The sequence below is a fragment of the Balaenoptera physalus genome, assembly GCF_965194825.1.
Source record: "Balaenoptera physalus genome assembly, chromosome: 16".
NCBI lineage: Eukaryota > Metazoa > Chordata > Mammalia > Artiodactyla > Balaenopteridae > Balaenoptera > Balaenoptera physalus.
Window position 1 is genome coordinate 88,448,314 of NC_138898.1, and position 21,483 is coordinate 88,469,796.

A 21,483-nucleotide genomic window follows, 5' to 3' on the forward strand; every position below is an offset into this window, starting at 1 on the left:
GGGGAGATGCCAGGGCTGGTAATAATAGCCGCTCACACGTCTACAGCATCTGTATCTTAGGCTCTGTTCTGAGCGCTTTATGTGAATTAATTCAATTTAATACAACAAATCTATTATTGTTAGTCCCATTTTGCAGATGAGGAAATTGAGACACAGAAGTCTCCTGCCCAAGATTTGCCATGATTCAAGTCCAGGCAGTGTGGTTCTCTGGTGTGTGCCTGACTCTTTCGGGAATTGGAGTTGATGGGCAGAAGAGTGGACTCCTTTAATGGAACAAGTCTTTCTTGGGGTCAACCTATCCCCCCCACATTGGGTGTGCTGACCCCCTGATGATGGCCCAGGGGAGAGCATAGGACCTAACCAAGCAGTTAGATTGGTCCCTTCAATGTGAAGGGGAGAAGAAATTCTCTTTCTGGAGGGTCACTGGGTTGGTGGGATGTACTTTGCGTTGCCAACAGGTGCTGCGTTTGTCATGTGGAGAAAGCCTGTCTTGGATTTGCAGAGAGAGAAGGCTGATGCTATTCCTCCTGTCCTTGGATAGAGCCATTGCCCAAGCCCTACAGGGATAACGTTTTGCTCTAAAGCTGGTTGGAGTTGGGTTTCCATTGCCTGCAGCAGGTTGAGGCCTGACCAGTATAGGGGAGTCTGGGAGCTTTCAAAATGACAGTGGAGGTTACACAGTTATTGGATGCCCACCTTCCTGACTTTCTGCATTTGGAAGGTTCAAGCTCTCAGGGAGGCATGGGGCCCTGACCAGGACATCTAGCCTGGCCGGCGTGGTGTGTGATCCCAGGGGCTTATGTGCCCTTGTGAAGGTGCCCTCAGAGGTGGCTGTGCAGAGACCAGTTTTCTACATGTGTGAGGGTCACAGGCCGCTGTGCAACCAGAATGCACCTGCTGCAGATGCGTGGGTGGTCGTGGAGTCAGAAGCTCTGTCCTGTCTGTTGTTTTGTTGACTGCATCTGTGTCAAAAACAACCCCCAAACCTAGTGGTTTAACACAAGCACCATTTGATGATATGCATGGATTCTGTGGGTCAGGAGTTCAGACGGGCACAGTGGGGCTGGCTTTTCTCTGCTCCGTGATGTCCGAGACCTCAGCTGGGGGAGACTTGGCAGCTGGAATCGTACACCTGGACTTGGGCTAGCATGCCCCCAGGTGGGCCTCCCTGTGTGGCTTGGTGGTCTCGGGGTGATTGGATACCAGTGATCCCAACGTGTTCCACACACAAGGCAGAAGCTGCATGGCCTTTTGGGACCTCACCTGAGAAGTCACATTGTGTCACTTCTACCATATTCCATTGGTCAAAGCTATTTCAAGGGGAGGGATGTAGAACCCCAATTCTCAGTAGTAGGAATGTCAGAGAATTTCATGGTCATTTTTTTAATGGCCACATCTATCATTCCTCATATGGGTGTTAACCCCCTAGAATAAAGCCATCTTCATTTGGATTTTTAGGAGACCCTCAGCAGAGTGGCTGCCCCCTGCCCCCTGCTCTTCCTAAAGGGAAACTTGCCACATGTGAAACATATGTGTATCTCCAGGAATCCTCAGATATGCAGAGAGATAGTCCTGCAGATCTATTACTCAACCAAGAAGAGCCAGCCAAGGACCACCAGACATTTGAAGGAATCCTGCTAGATGAAAGCAAACCACCAAAATAAACAGGAAAAAAATGGTGTGGGAAGAAACAGAGAAAATTCAGGAAACAAGAGGACTTTAAAGATTTATAAATTAGTATCTTCAGGAAGATCACAAGCAGGATGGAATTTCATGGGTGTGGGCCAATTCTGTCATCCACTGGTAGGATTAATTCTGTGAGAGTGTGGAAGGCAGAATTCTAAGAATGACCCCCAGTGACCTTCACCCTTGTATGGTTGCTCCCTTTTGAGGTTGGGGGGACCTATGAATGGGAAGATATATCATTCTAGTAATGACATTTCCTTGTATTGCAACACTGGGTGGGCTTGACCTAAACACACGAGACCTTTAAAAGCAATGAGTTTTCTCTGGCTGGCAGCAGAAAAGGAAGAAAGAGATTTGAAGCTCAACAGTGCATGCTGGCTTGAATACAGAGGGGGCCACATGCCCAGGAATTTTTCTCCAGGAGCTGAGGAAAGCTCTTGTGCCACAGTCAGAAAGAAAGTGACGCTCCAGTCCTACACCCTCAGGGATCTGAATTCAGTCAGCAGCCTGCATGAGCTCAGAAACATATTCTTCCCAGGAGCCTCCAGGTGACAGCCCAGCCTGGACAACACCTTGACTTTGGCATTGTGAAGCCCTGAGCAGAGAATCCAGCAGAGCCTACCTATACTTCTTACTTAAAGAACTTTGAGATAATAAATGGGTAAGTTTTAAGCTACAAAATTGTGATAACTTGTCAGGCAGCATTATGGATTGAATGTATGTGTCCTCCCCAAATCCATATGTTGAAGTCCTAACTCCCCAGTGTGGCTGTATTTGGAGAAAGGAAGCAATAAAAGTTAAATGAGGTCATAAGGGTGGGGCCCTGGTCCAAGATTATTGTCCTTGTAAGAAGAGACACCAAAGAGTCTTTCTCTCTCTGACTCTCTCTCTCTGTCTCTATCTCTCTCCCCTCGGTGCCATGTGAAGGCACAGCAAGAAGGTGGCCCTTTACAAGCCAGAAGCACCACTCTTATAATTAATTTTACTTGTCAACTTGACTGAGCCATGGGGTGCCCAAATATACGGTCAAACATTATTCTGGGCTGGTCGGAGAGAGTGTTTCTGGATGAGATTAATGTCTGAATCAATAGTTCAAATGTTGGCTGTGTCACTCAACACAGCCTGAATAGAACAATAAGACTGAGTAAGGGAGAATTCCCCCTTTGAACTGGGACATTGGTGTTCTGCCTTTGGACTCAGACTGGAACTATAGCATCAGCTCTCCTGGGTCTCCAGCATGTCAACTGCATATCTTGGGGTTTCTCAGCCTCCAGAATTATGTGAGCCAAATCCTTATAAGGATCTCTTCCCATATGTAGATCCTGTTGATTCTGTTTCTCTGGAGAACACTGACTAATACAGCTCTCATCAGAAACCAACCCTGCTAGACCTTGATCTGGGAATTCTAGGATCCAGAACTGGGAGAAAATTAATTTCTGTTGTTTAAGCACCTCCCCCCCAATATTATATCAGAGATTCATGAAGACATTGCCTGTATGAAATAAGAACTGGATGTTAGGAAAAAGGAACATCAGGGTACAAGAAAAAAACCTGGCAATTAAAAATAATGGCCCAAAAGAAAAACAAAAGAAAAATTAGAAGTTAAAGTTTATCTCTCAGAATATAGAGCAGAAGAAAGAGGCAGAAATAATGACACAAAGGATGAATTCAAGAGTCTCCACACCGAACTTTTCCAGAAGGAAAGAAAAAAGAAAATCATGATTGAAGAAATTAACAGAAATAACAGATGATAATTTCCTAGAGGTCATGGACCCAGGTCTTCAGAATGAAAAGGTCCACCAAGTGCTGCGCAGAATGAATGGAATTCCATTAATAGATGTAATCTCATGAAAATCCAGGACAACAGATATAGAGAAGATTTTAAAAGCTTCTAGAGAGGAAAAATCAGTCACCTGCAGAAGAACAGAGATACAACTGACATCAGATTCCTCATTAGCATAACTGGAGCAAAGCCTGCAACCTTCTTAGGGAAATTACTCTTCTTTGTACTTTGAGATTTACTCTGGAAAATTTCAAATATATACAAAACTTGAAAGAATAGTCTACCAAATGCATTGTGTCCATCTCCTACCTTCAAGAATTGACGACTTATGGCCAAGTTTGCTTCACCTACACTCCTGCTGACCTCCCTGTCTTCCAGTGCCTTGATTTTTTTGGAGGCAAATTCCAGACATCTTATCATTTCATCTGTAACTATTTGAGTGTGTATCTCTAAAAGGTAAGGATTCTTAAAGAAACACAAACCACAATACCATTTTAATGCCTAAACTTACTGACAAAAATTGTTCAATACCATCGAGAATTCAGTGTTCAGATGTTGCTCATTGTCTCATAAATGTATGTGTGTTTTAACAGTTTGTTTGAATCAGGATCCAGATAAGGTCCTTACATTGCAATTTGTTGATTTATCTCTTATGTCTCTCTTAATCTTTAGGGTCCCCAAATCTTACTTTTTCCCCCTGGAATTTATTTGTTGGGGAGACTAGGTCCTTTGTCCTATAGAGGTTCCCACAGTCTGGACTTTGCTGAGTGTGGATGTGTTGTGCTATTAACATTTTACCCTGCGTTTTTGAAAATTAATCAAATTCATGTCCCCCCCCCCCCACAAGACTGCTTCATTGATGGTGGTGTGTACTTCCATCAGGAGACACATACGTGTCTGGATGTCTCTCCTGTTGTGGCATTAACACTATTGATGATTATTGCACAAATATGATAATTCACTAGGGGTTACAAAATGACTGTAGTCTATCACTTCTTTCTCATGTATTAGCTGCTTACTTCCCAAAATAGAAGCTTTTCCTCATCAACTATTTCGTACCTTGAGGTACAGTTTGTGTAGGAAAGACAGGAAAAAAATGTTTGAGTCTTTTTCTTCTTTTTTTTTTTCCTTAATTATTATTTATTTATTTATTTATGTCTGTATTGGGTCTTTGTTTCTGTGCGAGGGCTTTCTGTAGTTGCGGCAAGTGGGGGCCACTCTCCACCGCGGCGCGCGGGTCCCTCACTATCCCGGCCTCTCCTGCTGCGGAGCACAGGCCCAGCAATTGCGGCTCACGGGCCCAGTCGCTCCGCGGCACGCGGGATCCTCCCAGACCAGGGCTCGAACCCGCGTCCCCTGCATCGGCAGGCAGACCCCCAACCACTGCGCCACCAGGGAAGCCCTTTTTCTTCTTTTTAAAATAAGTTAATGCGTTTTATTTTTTTTCCAGCTCTATTGAGATATAATTGACATATAACATTGTGTAAGTTTAAGGTGTACAGTGTGATGATTTAATATACATACATATTTCAAAATTATTACCATAATAAGGTTAGTTAACAGATGAGCCACCTCACATAGTTACCACTATTATTTTTTGTGATGAGAACATTTAAGATCTACTCTCTTAGCAACTTTCAAGTCTACAATACAGTGTTGTTAACTGTACTCGCCATGCTGTACATTAGATTCCCAGAACTTATAACTGGAAGTTTTTACCCTTTGACTAACACCTCCCCATTTCCCCCACCCCCAGCTCTGGCAACCACTGTTCTACTCTGTTTCTGAGTTGATACTTTTTCTTTATCAGTTTTCAAAAACTTGGTTCTCTAGCATCCTCCACAGGTTTCAAAGAGTTGATTTTTTGAGGATCATTTTAACCCATTGCAGTTACTATTCTTATTAATGTTCAAATTGTTCCATCTATAGCTAATTGGAGCCTCTTGAAGGTGGCTCCTATGTCTTTTTACTCAACACTAATGATCTTTGATAGCTTCCTTACTTCCTGGTATGACAAGATGTCCCAGGCTTACCTTGACAATTTCCTACCCCAAACCTGTAATCAGCCAATTCTCCAAAAGCCCTGATTCCTTTAGAGGGAAATGATATATAGGGACCACAATTTGGGTGCTGGGGTGCTCAGTGCTACTAGGTGGAATTTTTTTCCTAAGGAAAAAATAATTTTCCGTCTGGAATTCTTTTTTTTTTTTTTTTGATTGATTGATTGATTGATTGCTATGTTGGGTCTTCGTTTCTGTGCTAGGGCTTTCTCTGGTTGCGGCAAGTGGGGGCCACTCTTCATCGTGGTGCGCGGGACTCTCACTATCGTGGCCTCTCTTGTTGCGGAGCACAGGCTCCAGACGCGCAGGCTCAGTAGTTGTGGCTCACGGGCCTAGTTGCTCCGCGGCATGTGGGATCTTCCCAGACCAGGGCGCGAACCCGTGTCCCCTGAATTAGCAGGCAGATTCTCAACCACTGCGCCACCAGGGAAGCCCCCCGTCTGGAATTCTATATCCAGCCAAGCTATTCTAGTTATGAGGACAAATAATGATATTTTTAGATATGCAAGAATTCAGAAATTTTACCTTCCATTAAATCCGTTAGGAAGCATGTCAGAAATGGAAAGAATCAACCAAGAAAGAGAAAAATTTGGAATGTAGGAAACAGTGGAGCTAGTCTGGGAGAAATAGCTGCCCAGACCAACAGCTATACATCAGTCCAATTTGAGCAAGAGGATGGGCAGCTTCAGGAAGTAGGTCTCTGTGAAACAGGGGGAAACTGATAGAGTAGGAAACATGACTGAATGGTTGGTTATGGAAGAGCAGAGCTGCGGTGAAAGGCAGGTCAGCATGTAAAAACGAACTTTGTCTGGGAACAGACAACATGGGGCATCTCAGGGCCATTAAGTGAACTCTCTTTGGGCACAAATTGGATCAGGGAGGAACCAGGGTATTGCTCCCACCTTGAGTGTGCTTGCCAGCACAGTGCTCGAAGCAACAGGAAGATACACTCTCCTTTCCTCCACTTGCCAAGTCACACACAAGCGCATCTAACTGGCCAAGTCTAATTTGAATCGAGAACCCTAGCAGCAAGGGAGTCTGGGAAATGCAATATTTAGCTTTCCAGCCTCAGTAGTACAGGAAGACACACTAGACAGAGTGAGAATGGGTATGTGTGCCCACTTACCATATCCTTACCCCCTGCCATCAATGTGGAACCCCACAGGAGGCCACTTGTGGACCCCAGAATTTGTGGGGTGAGGCTCTCTGGTCCCCAGTGTTGAAATGTGTCAGCCCTGCCCAGACCATGGATGAAGCTCCATGCCTAAGACCTGCAAACACTGCAATTTCCATCCACAGAAGGTTCTGGATCTGTTTGTGTATCTGAGAAACTTGGACTGTCTCTTCTGGGAGGTGTCATAGGAGAACTAAGAAACCTTAGAGAGGTCAGAACACATCTATTCTTCTCCCACAGGACAATGTTAACTACTTCATCCAGACACCTTCCTAATGTTCTGGACCCTTGCAGTAGAATCACACGCAGTTTCTTTCTTTTTTTCTTCTTTTTTTTAATTGAGATGAAATTTACATAACATTAACCATTTTGAAGTGTACAGTTCAGTGGCGTTCACTATATTCACAATGTTGTGCCTCCACTACCTCTATCTAGTTCCAAAGCATCTTCATCACCTGGAAAGGAAACCCCACACCCATTAAGCTGTCACTCCCGATTCCCCCTCCCAACCCCTGGCAACCACGAATCTACTCTCTCTCAGTACATTAGCCTATTCTGGATAATTCGTATAAATGGAACCATACAATATGTGACCACAGTCACTTAGTCATGTCACTTTGCACAGTGTTCGCAAAGCTCATCCACACTGTAGCATGTATCAGTACCTTCTCCCTTTTTGAGGCTGAGTGATATTCCATTGTGTGTGTAGACCACACTTTAGTTACCCATTCATCCATTGATACGGACTGTTTCCACCTTTTGACTGTTGTGAATGGTGCAGCTGTGGACATTCATGTACAGGTATTTGTTTGAGTCCCCGTTTCGGATCTTTTGGGTATAAGTCTAGGAGTGGAATTGCTGGGTCATAGGGTAATTCCGTTTAATTTGTTGAAGAATCACCAAACTATATTCCAACACAGCTGCACCATTTTACATTCCCACCAGCAATGTATGCGGGTTCCAATTTCTCCACATACTCACCAACACTCATTATTTTCCTTTTTTAAACAATTATAGCCATCCTAGTGGGTGTGGGCACTGATAAACAGGGTGTAGGCATAAGAATTTCCCATCCACAAACCAAAATGGATGAGGAAAATTTGCCCAGGGTCACAAATTAGTCAACATTCTTTTGACACTTTTCTCCATGGGACTAAATTGCATCCCAGTGATCTGAAGGAGAAAATTATCACCTAAGACCTACATCTGCCTTGATGTCAGTGTAACAAGGAAGAAAATGGTACACATTTTGGATGAAATGCCCGGTGAACTAACAGGTTTACAACTAAGGGAAGTAAAGATTTGATTTTTCCCACCCTAGTTCTGACCAGGCAGGACCTTGTACTTGGCAAGGGCTGGAGCCCATCATTTAGACCAGAGGGTTTAAGCATTTTCTGGGACAGGAAGGCTTCCCTGTTGCTTGTCAACTTGTGTGACTTGAATTATTTCTCCAAGATAGGAAGCCATTTGATCTGGGTATACAGACCTGGAACTTGACTTCCAAATGGCGCTTTGTCTTCCCAACATTGCTTCTTAGGTTCAAATCTCATTTAACTATGACCATAAACAAATCCTTGTAGACTCAAGCAGTCCCATGAGAACTGATAACAAAATCTACTGGGACAAAGAGAACACTGTGAGGATAGGCTGCCCCTTACTTAAGATTGTGGGGACGAAGAATGAGAAAAGCATGCAGATTCCATGGCTGACTTTGGCTTTACAGAGAGCCTCCCGAGAACAAAGGCAAAGTGTATTAGTTAGCTAGAGCTGTGTAACAAAGCACCACACACTGGGTGGCTTAAAACAACAGAAATTTTTTGTCACACAGTTCAAAGGTTACAAGTCCAAAATCAAGGTGTGGACAGGGCCATGCTCCTTCTGAAACCTGTCGTGGAGAATTCTTCCTTGTCTTTTCTAGCTTCTAGTGTGTGCTGTCAATTCTTGATGTTCCTTGCTTTACAGATGCATCACTGAAAACTCTGCTTCGTGGTCATGTGGCTATCTTCACTTGGCATCTTTCTCCTTGTGTGTCTCCTCTTCTTATAAGGACACCAGTTACACTGGACTAAAGACACACCCTACTCCACTATGACCTTATCTTAACTAATTATACCTGCAAAGACCTTATTTCCAAGTAAGGTCACATTCTGAGATACAAGATGTTAAGACTTTGACATATCTTTTGGGGGAGACACATTTCAGCCTATAACACAAGGGAAAGTGGCAAACATGACCAAGTGACAGAAACAGACACAACCCTGATGTGACTGTTTGGGCCCAAAGGTCTGACTGTGTCTGAAGCTAGCAAGACCCATCCTGGACTTTTAGTTACTTAAAGACAACAGTTTTCCTTTTTTGATATAAGCTCATTTGAGTTGGATTTCTGTACTTGCAGCAGAAAGGGTCCTAAATGGCAAAGCATCCTTCAGGTTTCTGTTTAAACATCTGTTCCTTGGACAGGTCTTCTCTGGTCCCCTAATCTATGTTAGATGTCCCTGTTCTACACTCTTATAGCACTGCATGGGCTCTATCTTTCACAGTTCTTATCACAAGTTACATTATTATCTGTGTTACTGGTTTAATGACTGTCTCCTTCATGAGAAGGATCATGTGATCCAACAAGGCAAGGACAGAGTTTGTTTGGATCTCTCCCCACTGACCAGCGCAGTGCCTTTTAGTAAAAACAATCTGTACAATAAACATGCCTGAATGAATGAATCATTGAATGGGTGACATGTAGACCTAGAGACACCTGGTTTGGGATGGTCTCCAGCTAGTGACAATTCTTTACTGAGTTGGGGAGCCTCTCAGCCCATCTTAATCTTCAAAGCCCCATAACCTCCCCAGCCCAAAGGAAGCAAAGACAGACTACCTTTTTAGAAATTGCTACTAATAAAGGCAGGATAAAAGGATGACATGGACATTAAAAGACCATTAATACAAATGTTTTTATATTTTTGAAAAATTAATACATGCATATCATAAAAATTCAAACATGTTAAAAGGCTTTAGTTAGGAGTGGCAAAAAATGTTATTCTTTTTCTCATAGCTATTCCAGAGCCCCACCTGCTCACCATTCCCTTCCTGAAAGGCACCTGCTGTTATTAACCTCTCGTGTGAATCAGAGAAACTATGTTCATATTCAAATACATATATATCCCTCCCTTCTTTTTAAACGAATGGTGCGTAACTAAACACAGTGCTTGTATCCTCTTAACCATATTTCCTGAAGCTAGTTCCATATTAGCACAATGAGATTTACCTCTTCATTTTAATGCTACATAGTTGCATTGTATGAATGTTTGTTTGTTTGTTTGTTTGTTTTTCACTCAGATCCCCTTTAATGGACACCTTGGATGCTTCCTGTCTTTTGCTACCACAACCGATGCTGGAAGGCATGTATGTCCTCTGCCCACACTTGTTAATGTGGTTGGTAGGATAAATTCCTAGGGGTGGAATTGCTGTGTCAGAGGGTACATTCGTGCTGGGTTTTGCCCAAGTAACTATAACAGGGTACACTCTCATCAGCAGCACACTCGCTCCTGTTTTCCCACACCATTGCCAACAGTACGTATTAGCAAACCTCTTGATCTTTAGCTACCTGATGGGTAAAACAGAATGCAATTGTTTTAACTAAAAATGTAAAAATCACTGGCGTAGAGAATATACTATAATGAATAACCATGAATCTTTCGTCTATATCCAGACTTAATGTTTTCCTATATTGCATCAGCATTTTTATTTTGTTAGAAAAAAACATTACAGGTGCAGAAGAACTCATCTACCTTTCCCTCTCTAGTTTCATTCTCTTCCTTTTCTCTATGGAAGTGATTATTATCATTAATTTGCTGTTCATTATTCCTGTGTTTGTTTCTAGAGTTATACTACATAGTTATGTCTCTAAAACAATATTTTTGAATGTTGTTAAACTGTACACATTAGTCAAGTTCTGTGTATATATAACTATATAAAATTGTATATTTCACCATACATAATATATGTATACATACACACACACATGGTGTGCCTATATATTATACATGTTACTATGAATAATATATACTAATTATATTTTACAGTTATATATAACTATTTAAACTGTATATATTAGTCATCAACTTCATATATTACAACAAAAAGAACATTAGATCAAGTTCAACAAATTAGAAATAGAGGGAAACTTTCTTAGCCTTGTATGGGGTATATAACAAAAACCTATACAAACTTTACACTTGTTGGGAAAACATTAGATGGATTTCATTTAGAACTGGAAACAAGTGTATCCACCATCCTGCTACTGTTTAACATAGTGCTGGAGTTTCCATGCAAGGGCAGAGGTGGTGTAAGAATTTAAGTGGAAGAAATAAAAATGTCATTCTTCTCGGATGACATGATCTAGAAAAATGTAAGAATCCATTGCTAAAATACTAGAACTTATAGAAGTGTTCATACAAGATCAACCTGCAAATATCAGCAGTGTTTCTCTGCAATTGCATTTGTAATTGCAACCCAGCAATCCTAATGCAATCCTATTAAATGGTATTCCATGCGCTTGGAAGGAATGATGTCAATTCTCCCCAAATTCAATGCAATTTCAATAAAATTTTCAGTTGAGCTTTTTGAAGGCCTTGATAAATTTCGGTGGAAGAAGAAGCGTAAAGGGAGTAACTTACCCTACCAATAGGAGGAAAGCACAGACCGTTGGGCAGATGATGTTAGGGCAACTGGCTGATAATATTGGATCGCTATTTAACCTTGTATAAAGAAGTGGATGCCAGATACATTAAAGAACTGAATGTAAAAGTAAAATCATAATATTATCAGAACAAAATGTAGGTGATATCTTAGTGACCTCAGGGTAGGAAAGGACTGAACAAAACTCCAATGCCATAGCCATGAGGCAAAAAATTGATGAATTTGATTACTTCAAGGTTTGTAAATTTGTACTATGAAGGACTCCAGAGATAAACTCAATAAACAGATATCAGAGGGGGAAAATATTTGCAATGTCTAAAATACTCAAAAAACTCCTATTAATAAAAGAAGACAGCAGTCTAATGGGAAGGTGTGTATTTTAAAATTTTGTCTGGCACAGAACCTATTTTATTTTCTGAATTGATGTATGAACATATTTCATAAATCTGGAAAGTTCTTAGACCGTACCTTATAATATTGCCTTTCCATCATTCTATTTTCTTCTTCTCAATTCCTATTGGAACACTGGATTAAACTGTATTTTTATCCACCCCTCTCTCAAGCTACCAAAATCAGCTCAAATTAGATCAGAGACCTAATGTAAAACCTAAAACCGTGAAGCTTCTGATAAAACATAGGAGAAAATTTTCTGAACATTTAGAAATGTTAGACAAAGTTTTTTTAGATACAAGATCCATAAAAGAAAATAAATGATATATTGGACTTTATTAAAATCAAGAACTTTGAAAGACATTGTTAAGAGAATGATAAAACTGGGAGAAAATATTTACAAGTCACATATCTGATACAGGGGTTGTAGCCAGAAATATATAAAATTGTTAATTAACTATACTTCAATTTTTAAAAATTCCCAACAATAAAAATAATCTGATAACAGGATGAAAATAAATATTTCACTGAAGAAAGTATCTGGTATGGTTAAATGTATTATCCATCAAACACAGTTCTTTTCAATTTATATGATTGCCATATAGTTCTCCAGTTAATAAAAATGGAAATGTTTGATTAACTGAGCGGCTGTTCTTTATTGTTTTGCATTCTCCTCATAGCTTGTAAGCACTGAATTGTGCTGACTATGTAATTTGTATTTTATTCCATTAGTGGATATAAAGAGTTACTGATTATTGCTAATAATTAAATTACGTATTTCAACTTTTAAAAAAAACTCTAAAATTTCAATAATAAGAAAACAAAGGACCCCATTTTTTTTTTAATGGGCAAAAGATTTGGACAATTCACTAAAGTAGCTATATTGATGGCAATTAGGCACGTGAAAGGAAGGTCAGCATTATCAGTCATTAGGAAAATACAAATTTAAACCATGATAGGATACTACTACCCACCTATGAAAATGGCTATAACTAAATAAACTAACCATAGCCAATGCTGGCAAGCATGTGGAACTACTTGAACTCTCATACATCACTGGTGGGAATGTAAAACGATCTGTTTGGCAGTTTTTAAAGTGTTAAATATACATCTACCATATGACTCAGCTCTTCAACTCCTAGGTATTTACATAAGATGAATGAACTGAAACAGGTGGATGAAATGTCCAGTAACAGGTGGATGGATAAACAAAGAATGGTTTGCTCATGCAGTGGAATACAACTTGACAATAAAAAGGAATACAATATTGATACACTCAATAACACGGATGAACCTCAAAATAATTATGTTGCCTTCAAGATGCCATTCAAAAAGGCGTATGATTCCGTTTAGATAAAATTCAAAAATTCTAGAAAATGCAAAATCATCTACAGCGACAGAAAGATCAGGCAGTGATTGCCTGGGAATTGGCGGGGGTGGGGGGGGCAGGGAGAAGTGAGAGGTGGGGGATTATAAAGGAGCATGAGGAAATTTTTGGAGTCTGATCTGTTCATTATCTTGATGTGATGGTTTTACAGATATATACATGCACCCAAACTTATGATATTGTATACTTCTTTACGAGTTCAATTCACTGTATGTCACTTCTACCTCAATAAAATTGTGCCTCTGTTGCCTCAACACAATGGCTACCTCCCAGCTTTGTCATTAGAATCAAATGAGTAGAAACTTTTAGAATGGCTCTTGGCTCGTTAGTGGTGAGGGCTCAAAACGTGTTGTTTCTTACTGTTGTTACAAACACGGAGGCTCAGAGGAAAGTTTTAAGAAAGGAATTTATTTCTTAGTAAGCAGGCAATATTACCACCTACATAGAAAGCAAAATAGTATAGGAATCAAATGACTTGCAAGTAAAAGTAAAATTTGTTTCATAGTTGTCCTGATATCCGTTTTTTGTACCTTCTTTAAAAAGTGAATTTTTATCTTAAAAAATACAGTAAAAAAAAAAAAAATCCTGACAGCACAGCCAATTTTAGGTGTTAAATAAGGATGCTTGCATGACAATTTCCCCAAATTCCCTATAATTCCCTTTTTGCGATGGTCTAAATCCTTTGGAGAATCCTGGGAGATTTTCCCAGGAATACAGGTTTGTGGGAGAGAAAGAACCAAGTAGGTGGTCTTTCTTGGCTCAGACGACATTACTGTTAAACATTAATTACTGAGAACTTGTATTTCCTAAGACAAGCTCGTGTTTGCGTGATAATCCAGTTCCTGCAACCCCAGAAAAAAAACGTATGCAGCCTAAAGTGGTTTTTACAAAGAGACCTTGGAGGGATGAACATCGTTCAACATCTCATTGGTTGAAGAGCTTGCCCAATATGCCCTATGCACCCTCGGGATTGGCTGAGGCAGGCCCGCCGCTGGACTGCTTCCTCAAGACTGGCGGAGTCAGGTTCTCCACGCCCAATACTGCTTCCTCGGGATTGGCTAAGGAAGGCTCTCCACACTCGCTTCTGCTCCCTCAGGATTGGCTGAGGCAGAGTTTCCAAGAGCCATTCTGCTCTCCCAGGATTGGCTGAGGCAGGCTGTCCACGCGATTCTCCCTCTGGATTGGCTGAGTCTCTGAAGTTCTTCCCGCCTTCTCCCCGGCCGCCATCTTGCTTCCTTCCCCCAGGCCCTCATCAGTCAGCCCGCGGTGGAGCCCGGAGGCCAGCGGGTGGCTCAGCTCCGCGGAGGGAGCGGCAGGACCCCGGGGGTGACTCCCAGCATGCCTCCCCTCAGGTCCCGGCAGGTTTCCCGACCTCTTTTGCTCCCGGGCCCAGGCTGGTGTCCTCTCCTTGGCCTGCTCATGGAGCACAGAGGTGGGGGACCCGCAGGCAGGGTCCCCCTAACCGGGCCGAGGCCTTGACCCTTCCCAGCGCCCCTGCGGGCCCAAGTCAAGTCTGGAGGAGCCTCACCTCTGCCTCTGACCCTTGACCTTGGACATCAGTGGGACTCCAACCTGGGGTGATGGAAGATCCTGGTCTCTGTGGGGTTCGAATCCAGCCTGGGCGCCTGAATTTACCCAGGACTTCACGTGCATGCCTTTCCTTTCAAAACAAGGTTGAATGTTTCCCCCCGAACTTAACCAAGTGCCCTGGGACGTGGTTGCTTTTCTTGTGGTTCTGAATTTCTGCCCTTTCTATGCTCCTCAAGACTCTCCTAAGAAGTAGGGTCAGTGTCCCTCACAGATACAGAGCCTTTGGGCTGAAAGCCAGCTTATTCAGTAAATGTGGAGAAAGAGCATTATCGGGATGCTCTAGTCCCCAAGGAGGAGGGCAGAGAGGGAGCTCTGGGAGGGTCCAGGTGGATTTCCTCAGGGAATGAGTGCTTTTTTTCCTCTCCTCCGTAAAGGTGAAGGACGGAAAGTGATACAGATGCAGCTGTGTCCTTACCCACTTCTGTTCTCACTTTTTAGGTGTAAGAGGAGGGAAGAAGACATCATGAGAATACGGGCTCATGTTTCTTCTTCTGACTCAGTTGGCCTCTTTATTCTGGATGTCTGTCCTTCCTCATGGTCAAAGAGAGATGTGGCCCCTTGGATGGAGCTCCCATAAGTTTGTCTGGCGGCATGGCGGAACTGGTGATTTTGTTAGTAGTATGAATCTGGCATTATGCTTAAGAGCTGAATTTGAGGGAAATGGTCACAGTTTTATGACCTCTGCAGGTGACTGAACCTCTAAAAGCCTCAGTTTCCCCACATATATAGGGCAGCACATCTACATGATAGGGTTGCTGTGAGGTACATGTGGGAAGAGCTTGGTACAGTGTCTTAGGCTTTGCTGTGACAAATCACTGACCTCAGATTCTGAGTAGCTCAACCCAACAGGCATTAAGTTCTTTTATTTATTTATTTATTTATTTATTGTTGCATTAGGTCTTCGTTGCTGCGTGCGGGCTTTCTCTAGTTGCATCAAGCGGGAGCTACTCTTCGTTGCGGTGTGTGGGCTTCTCATTGTAGTGGATTCTCTTGTTGCGGAGCACGGGCTCTAGGCACGCGGGCTTCCATAGTTGTGGCTCACGGGCTCAGTAGTTGTGGCACACGGGCTTAGTTGTTCCGCAGCATGTGGGATATTCCTGGATCAGGGATAAAACCCATGTCCCCTGCATTGGCAGGCAGATTCTTAACCACTGCGCCACCAGGGAAGTCCTGGATATTCCTATTATTTTATTCTTTTCAAATTTTACTTTCAAAAAATATCTTAAATTTTGATGTCTTTTATTTATCACAAGAGACTTTTTAATATATTTATTGTTCACTTATTGATACATCCTGTCCTTTATTAATTCCCTTTTCATATCTTAAAGAAGTGACGATAATGTTGATCTTTTCAATGATTTATAAGAGCTGCTAATACATTAAAATTATAAAGTCTTTGTTTCTTATGTATATTATAAAGACCTTGTCTTAGTTTGTCTTTAAACTTAGTTCCAATTTTTAATCTGAAACTGAAATGTGTAACTTTCTAAAATAAAAACAGTTTTTAGGTTAATGGTTTCTCTGTTATCATATGTTTTCCCTATTGATTATATATTTCTAAAATTCACTATGCTTTAAGAATTTTCTTTTGAATTTTAAAATCTTGAATCCAGGTAAAACTCATTTATTCTAATGTGTGAACTAGGAATTTAACACTAATTGTATTTGAGTGCAGTCACTGGTTGAGCTAACATAGTATATTGAATACTTCCCACCAATCCCAAAGGCCCCTTTACCATTTGGTAAAGTGCTAAATACCCTTTGTCCTAGGCCTGTTCTCTAGCTCATGATCCTTTTGAATTTTTTCCTTATGGTAAAAATGTCAGAAAGATGCGCGCCTAACGGTTCAGCACAGTCATCTCTGGGAGAATGTGTGAGATACTTCCCACCCCCCTTCACTTGTGTGCATTTTGACTTACCTTCAATTTTCGTGTATTGAATCTTAAATTTTGCACCCTCTTACTTCTTTTTCATTCACATTTTAAAAAAATTGCTTGGGGAATTGCCTGGCGGTCCAGTGGTAAGGACTCCAAGCTCTCACTGCGGAGGGGCGGGTTCCATCCCTGGTAGGGGAACTAACATCCCACAAGCCCGGCAGCAATGCCAAAAAAAAAAAAAGACAAAGAAAATTGCTTGGCTGGGCTAATTTGGTTAACTTTTTCATCTGTGTTCTTAAATCTCTCTCTAGCTGGCGGCTGCGAGGAGGCCCCTCATCTCCAGGCGGGGGTGATGGTGATGCAGAGCGGTAGAGGCTGGGGTACTGTGGGGGTGATGTAGGGGCGGGGGCGTGGAGGGGGAGGGGCAGGTGAGGTCGGACGAGGAGAGCTGGGGATGACGTGGGGAGCGACGGGGTTGTGGGAGTTGGGGCGATGTGTGTGCGGGGTTGGGGGTGAAGGGGGCGGGCCCCGCACAGGCCCCGCCCCCACAGTGGGCGGAGCTCGCCGAGGACCTACAACGCGCGGCGTCGGGCTCTGTGCGCAGGCGCGCTTCGGTCCTCGGCGTGGCCCCCTGGTGGTCTCGGGCCTGTGTGGGCGCGGCCGCGCGTGGGGCGGGCTGTAGGCCCTGGAGGTCGGCGCCCTGGTCAGCGCGGGCCTCCCGAGGCTGCGAAGAGGGGGCATGGGGCGGAGGCGGAGGCAGCGCCGCCTGGGCCGCGTCCACACTGAATGGGGGGAGACTGGGGGTCCCGAGCGAACGCGCGGGAAGGGCCGCGTTTGTGGGAGAGGCCGCGCTGGCTGCGGGGTCTCCATCCTCGTAATCGCCGAGGCGGCCCGAACGCGGCCCAGAAGACTGAGCGACAGACCCCATCGGGCCCCGCAGCCCGGGGAGGTAAGACGAGCCCCGCGACGCTGCTCGGCGCGGCGTGGCGCGCGTTCCTCGGGCCCGAATACGTAACCGAAGCGTGTGTGCCTGAGGCTTGCGGCGGCGGTTTGCATCCCGGGTTTCCTTAGTTCCCTTAGACTGGTGTCCGTCTGGCCCAGCGCTGTCCGGAACAGCCTCCGGCCGCGACGGAGACGCCCCGCAGCTGTGCAGTCCAGGGGCCAAGGGCACTTCAGCCGCGGCCGGCCCGCCTTTGTCCTCAGCCTCCTCTGCGGTCGTAGAAGTGCGGCCTGAGGTCTCTGGAGCTGCGTGTTCTCAGAGAGGCAGATCTGGCACCCGGATGAAGGTTCCCGCTGAAGTGAATTTGTCCCCTAGGCTCTACTGGAACAGAGCATCTCTACTGAGCCGGAAGGAGGGGGACTCCAGGAACGGGAATCTCACAGGGAAGAACCCCCGCTCCCTCCAGCCTCTGACCCGAGACCCATCAGAGCTTCAGAAGAGAAGCGGAAGAAACCCAGAAAAGGAGCGTATCGCCCGGCGGGCCGAGGCTTGAGTGATTTCACCACCATCAGCTGTGAGTCACTTTGGACGAGAGAAGGGAGCTGGGACTGAGTGAGACACGTGGCGGGAGTGGTGGGATGCTGGGGGATTCCGCAGCTGGGAAGCGTTTATCTTTAACCCCACCCCAAATGGCACCCTCCCCTCCCTTCATTCTCCACCAGTTCTTTCCAGAAGCTGGGCAGCGCTTTTCTGTCGTTCCTGTTCTTAGAGTCAAGAGTAGTAGTTCCCAGACGGTTTGCCAGGATTATCTATTTTTTTTCATTTGACAGAAGGGAAAAAGCCTGAAAGGGGAGATGACTTGTGAGGAATCGGTAAGAGGCACATAGAAGTCCTGGCATGTGCTGTCCACACGATCGCACGGAAACACGTTTCGTCTTAAAAAAATCCTTTTGAGGACGTCCCTGGTGGTCCAGTGGGTAAGACTCCACGCTTCCAATGCAGGGGCCCGGGTTCGATCCCTGGTTAGGGAACTAGATCCCGCATGCATGCTGCAACTAAGAAGTCCACATGCTGCAACTAAAGATCCCCTGTGCTGCAACTAAGACCCGGTGCAGCCATAAAAAAATAAAAATAAATTGATAAATATTTAAAAAAAAATCCTTTTGAGAAACAGCAAGTTAGAAGAAACAGTTTTTCTTTTTAAAAAAACAAGTTTAAGGCACTTATCCTTTTTTTCAAAACTTTATGAGGATTCTCAGACTCAGGGGGTTAACATCTTGGTAGTAAAACAGTTACGCAAAATAGCCTTTAGGGTTTTTCCCCCTGCTATATCAGTTTTAATGAAGGCATCATATTTCATATTTTGAGATGCTATCATTTGCTTAATAATTCTGCTTTAAATATTTCTGTGTTAGTGAGAGGGGAACATAAATAGTTAAAGGAGTAGGGAACATTGTGGGTTTAAGGATTCACGAAGGGGCAGATGTTAACCTTCCTCTCCTTCTCCAGGATTAAAGGTTACCCAGCTGGCGTGTGGAAGTTTTTAGGAAGAGCGTTGAGGAGCTCTCATCATCCTGTTCCTCTTTCCTCCTCTTCCAGGAATGCCTTCCCAAGTTTTGACAGTCTTCCAGGAACAACAGAAAATGAACAAATCCCAGGTGAAGTATTTCTTTTCTCTATTCCCTATTTCATTTCCCAGTGGATTTCATGGCTTTTATTAGGGTGTTCATATATTAAGATGGAAAAGTGGAAACAGATAAAAAGCCACCAAAATGGGATTCATCCTATCCTTCCCACCCCTCACCTCATCCTGGGTGGCATCTAGGCTCTACTACCTTTAAGATGTCATCATTTCTTAAACCTGTCTTTTCTACTTAATTCTTTCTCCCCTTATCAGAGCTTCATCTTCTCTCCCCTGCACTGTTGGAACAGTTTTTTGCTTCTTTTTCCCCTAGGTTAAGTCTGTCCTCCTGAGTAATCTGAAATGCTATTCAGATGCTGCCACTTCAGTATGGAAACCACTTGAATAGCTTCTGGCCCTCCAGAGGGAAAAGGCTGAGCTTCTTATCATGAAATTCAGGCTGTTGAGAACAGAACCACTTCCTATTTCTCTTTGTTTTATTAAATATTTTTAAAAATTCTCATATTCTACTTTTTATTCAACAGTGATTGATTAGTGTGTGAGGTACTGAACTGTGTGCCACAGACTCTGCTCAGAACGATATAGAGACCTGGTCCCTTTTTGATGGAGTTCACAGTTTAGAGGAGAAGGTGACATTTAAAGAGTAAACATGTAACAGTGTTCTCCAGTGACCCCAAACCTGACATAACTTCCTGAACACATCTGGTTACCGCCCACCTGTGCATCTCATGTCTCTGTCCTGTGGGCTGACCTAGGAGCCCTGCTCCACTTCCTTTCCTGAGTCTCCAGTTCATCTCTCAGGAGCTAACTTGGGAGAGATCTCTTCCAGGAAGCCCTTCTCCTCTTTCTTTGTCCCCCTCTGGATTAATTGCCCTTCCCCTCTGTGCTCCACAATGTCCCTGCTGTCCCTGTCACTGCACTTTGTCCATTGCGTGGAAATTACCTGTTTGTGTCTGTGTTGACAGGCCATTAGCCCTTCAAAGTCCAGATGCATGCCGTGTTCATCTTCATATTTTCCGTTCCTCACCCTGTGCCTTGCTCCTGGTAGGTGCTCATTACGTGTTTGTGGCTGAATAAGCAAATGGTAGGCTTGGGAACCAAACTCTGCTCTGACTGGATAATCATCCTACCTGAATACAGAGCAGGGCCATCCAGGAGAATTGGGGTCTCCTTTCCCTTCTCTGAATGCTATCTTGGATCATGCAAGGTGGAGTATTTTTGTTATTGTTGCTTTTGTAAGAATTCGTGTTTGTTTGAGCAGTATTAGATTTACAGCAAAGTTGGGCTGAAGGTATAGAGATTTCCCTTATACCACCTGCCCCCAGACGCCTACAGCCTTCCCCATTATCAACAGTCCCCACCAGACGGTACACTTGTTAAAATGGATGAACCTACGTTGACACATAATTGTCACCCAAAATCTGTAGTTTGCATTAGGGTTCACTCTTGGTGTTGTACATTCTGTGGGTTTTGATGAATGTATCACATGTATTCACCATTATAGTATCATACAGGGTAGTTTCACTGCACTTAAAACTCCTCTGTGCTCCACCTGTTCATCCCTCCCTTCCCTCCCTGCCTCCCCTCCCCCCACTAACCACTTCATTGTCTCCGTTGTTTTGCCTTTTCCAGAATGTCGTATAGTTGGAATCATACAGTATGTAGCTTTTTCAGATTGGCTTTTTTTGACCTGGTAATATTCATTTAAGATTTCTTCATTTCTTTTCATGGCTTGATAGCTCATTTTGTTTTAGTGCTGAATAGTATTCCATTGTCTGGATGTACCACAGTTTATCCATTCACCTACTGAAGAACATCTTGGTCACTTCCAAGTTTGGGAAGTTGAGAATAAGGCTACCGTAAGCATCCGTGTGCAGAGTTTTGTGTGGACATAAGTTTTTAACTTCATTGGGTGAATACCAGGGAGCATGATTGCTGGGTCATACGGTGAGAGCATGTTTATCTTTGTAAGAAACCATCAAACTATCTCCCAAAGTAGCTGTGCCATTTTGCATTCCCACCAGAAATGAATGAGAATTCCTGTTGCTCCACATCCTCACCAGCATTTGGTGTTGTCAGTGTTCTGGATCTTGGGCATTCTAACAGGTGTATAATGGAATCTCATTGGTTTAATTTGCAGTTCCCTAATGACATGTGATGTGGAGCATCTTTTCATATGCTTATTGTTTGTCATCTGTATATCTTCTTTGGTAAGCAGTCCCTTAAAGTCTTGGGTTGTTTGTTTTCTTATTGTTGAGT

The 21,483-nt window shown here is 43.4% G+C and overlaps 1 protein-coding gene across 10 annotated transcripts in view; it reads left to right on the plus strand.

Moving 5' to 3' along the window:
* The first annotated feature begins 17,237 nt into the window (after positions 1 to 17,237).
* The window catches only part of LOC309645849 (zinc finger protein 510-like), a 44,907-nt gene continuing 40,661 nt past the window's right edge, over positions 17,238 to 21,483 (plus strand). For 7 of the 10 annotated variants that reach the window (XR_014255086.1, XM_082431606.1, XM_082431610.1 and 4 more), the window contains exons 1-4: positions 17,238 to 17,591; positions 17,958 to 18,156; positions 18,413 to 18,559; positions 19,092 to 19,240. Coding sequence is in view for 7 of the 10 variants with exons in the window: in XM_082431606.1 (XP_082287732.1) it covers positions 19,184 to 19,240 (57 nt within the window). In the remaining 3 variants the exon portion in view is untranslated. Of the gene's footprint in view, positions 17,592 to 17,957; positions 18,157 to 18,412; positions 18,560 to 19,091; positions 19,241 to 20,189; positions 20,269 to 21,483 lie in introns of all 10 variants that reach the window. The other 3 variants (XM_082431608.1, XM_082431609.1, XM_082431607.1) reach the window with 3 other exon arrangements.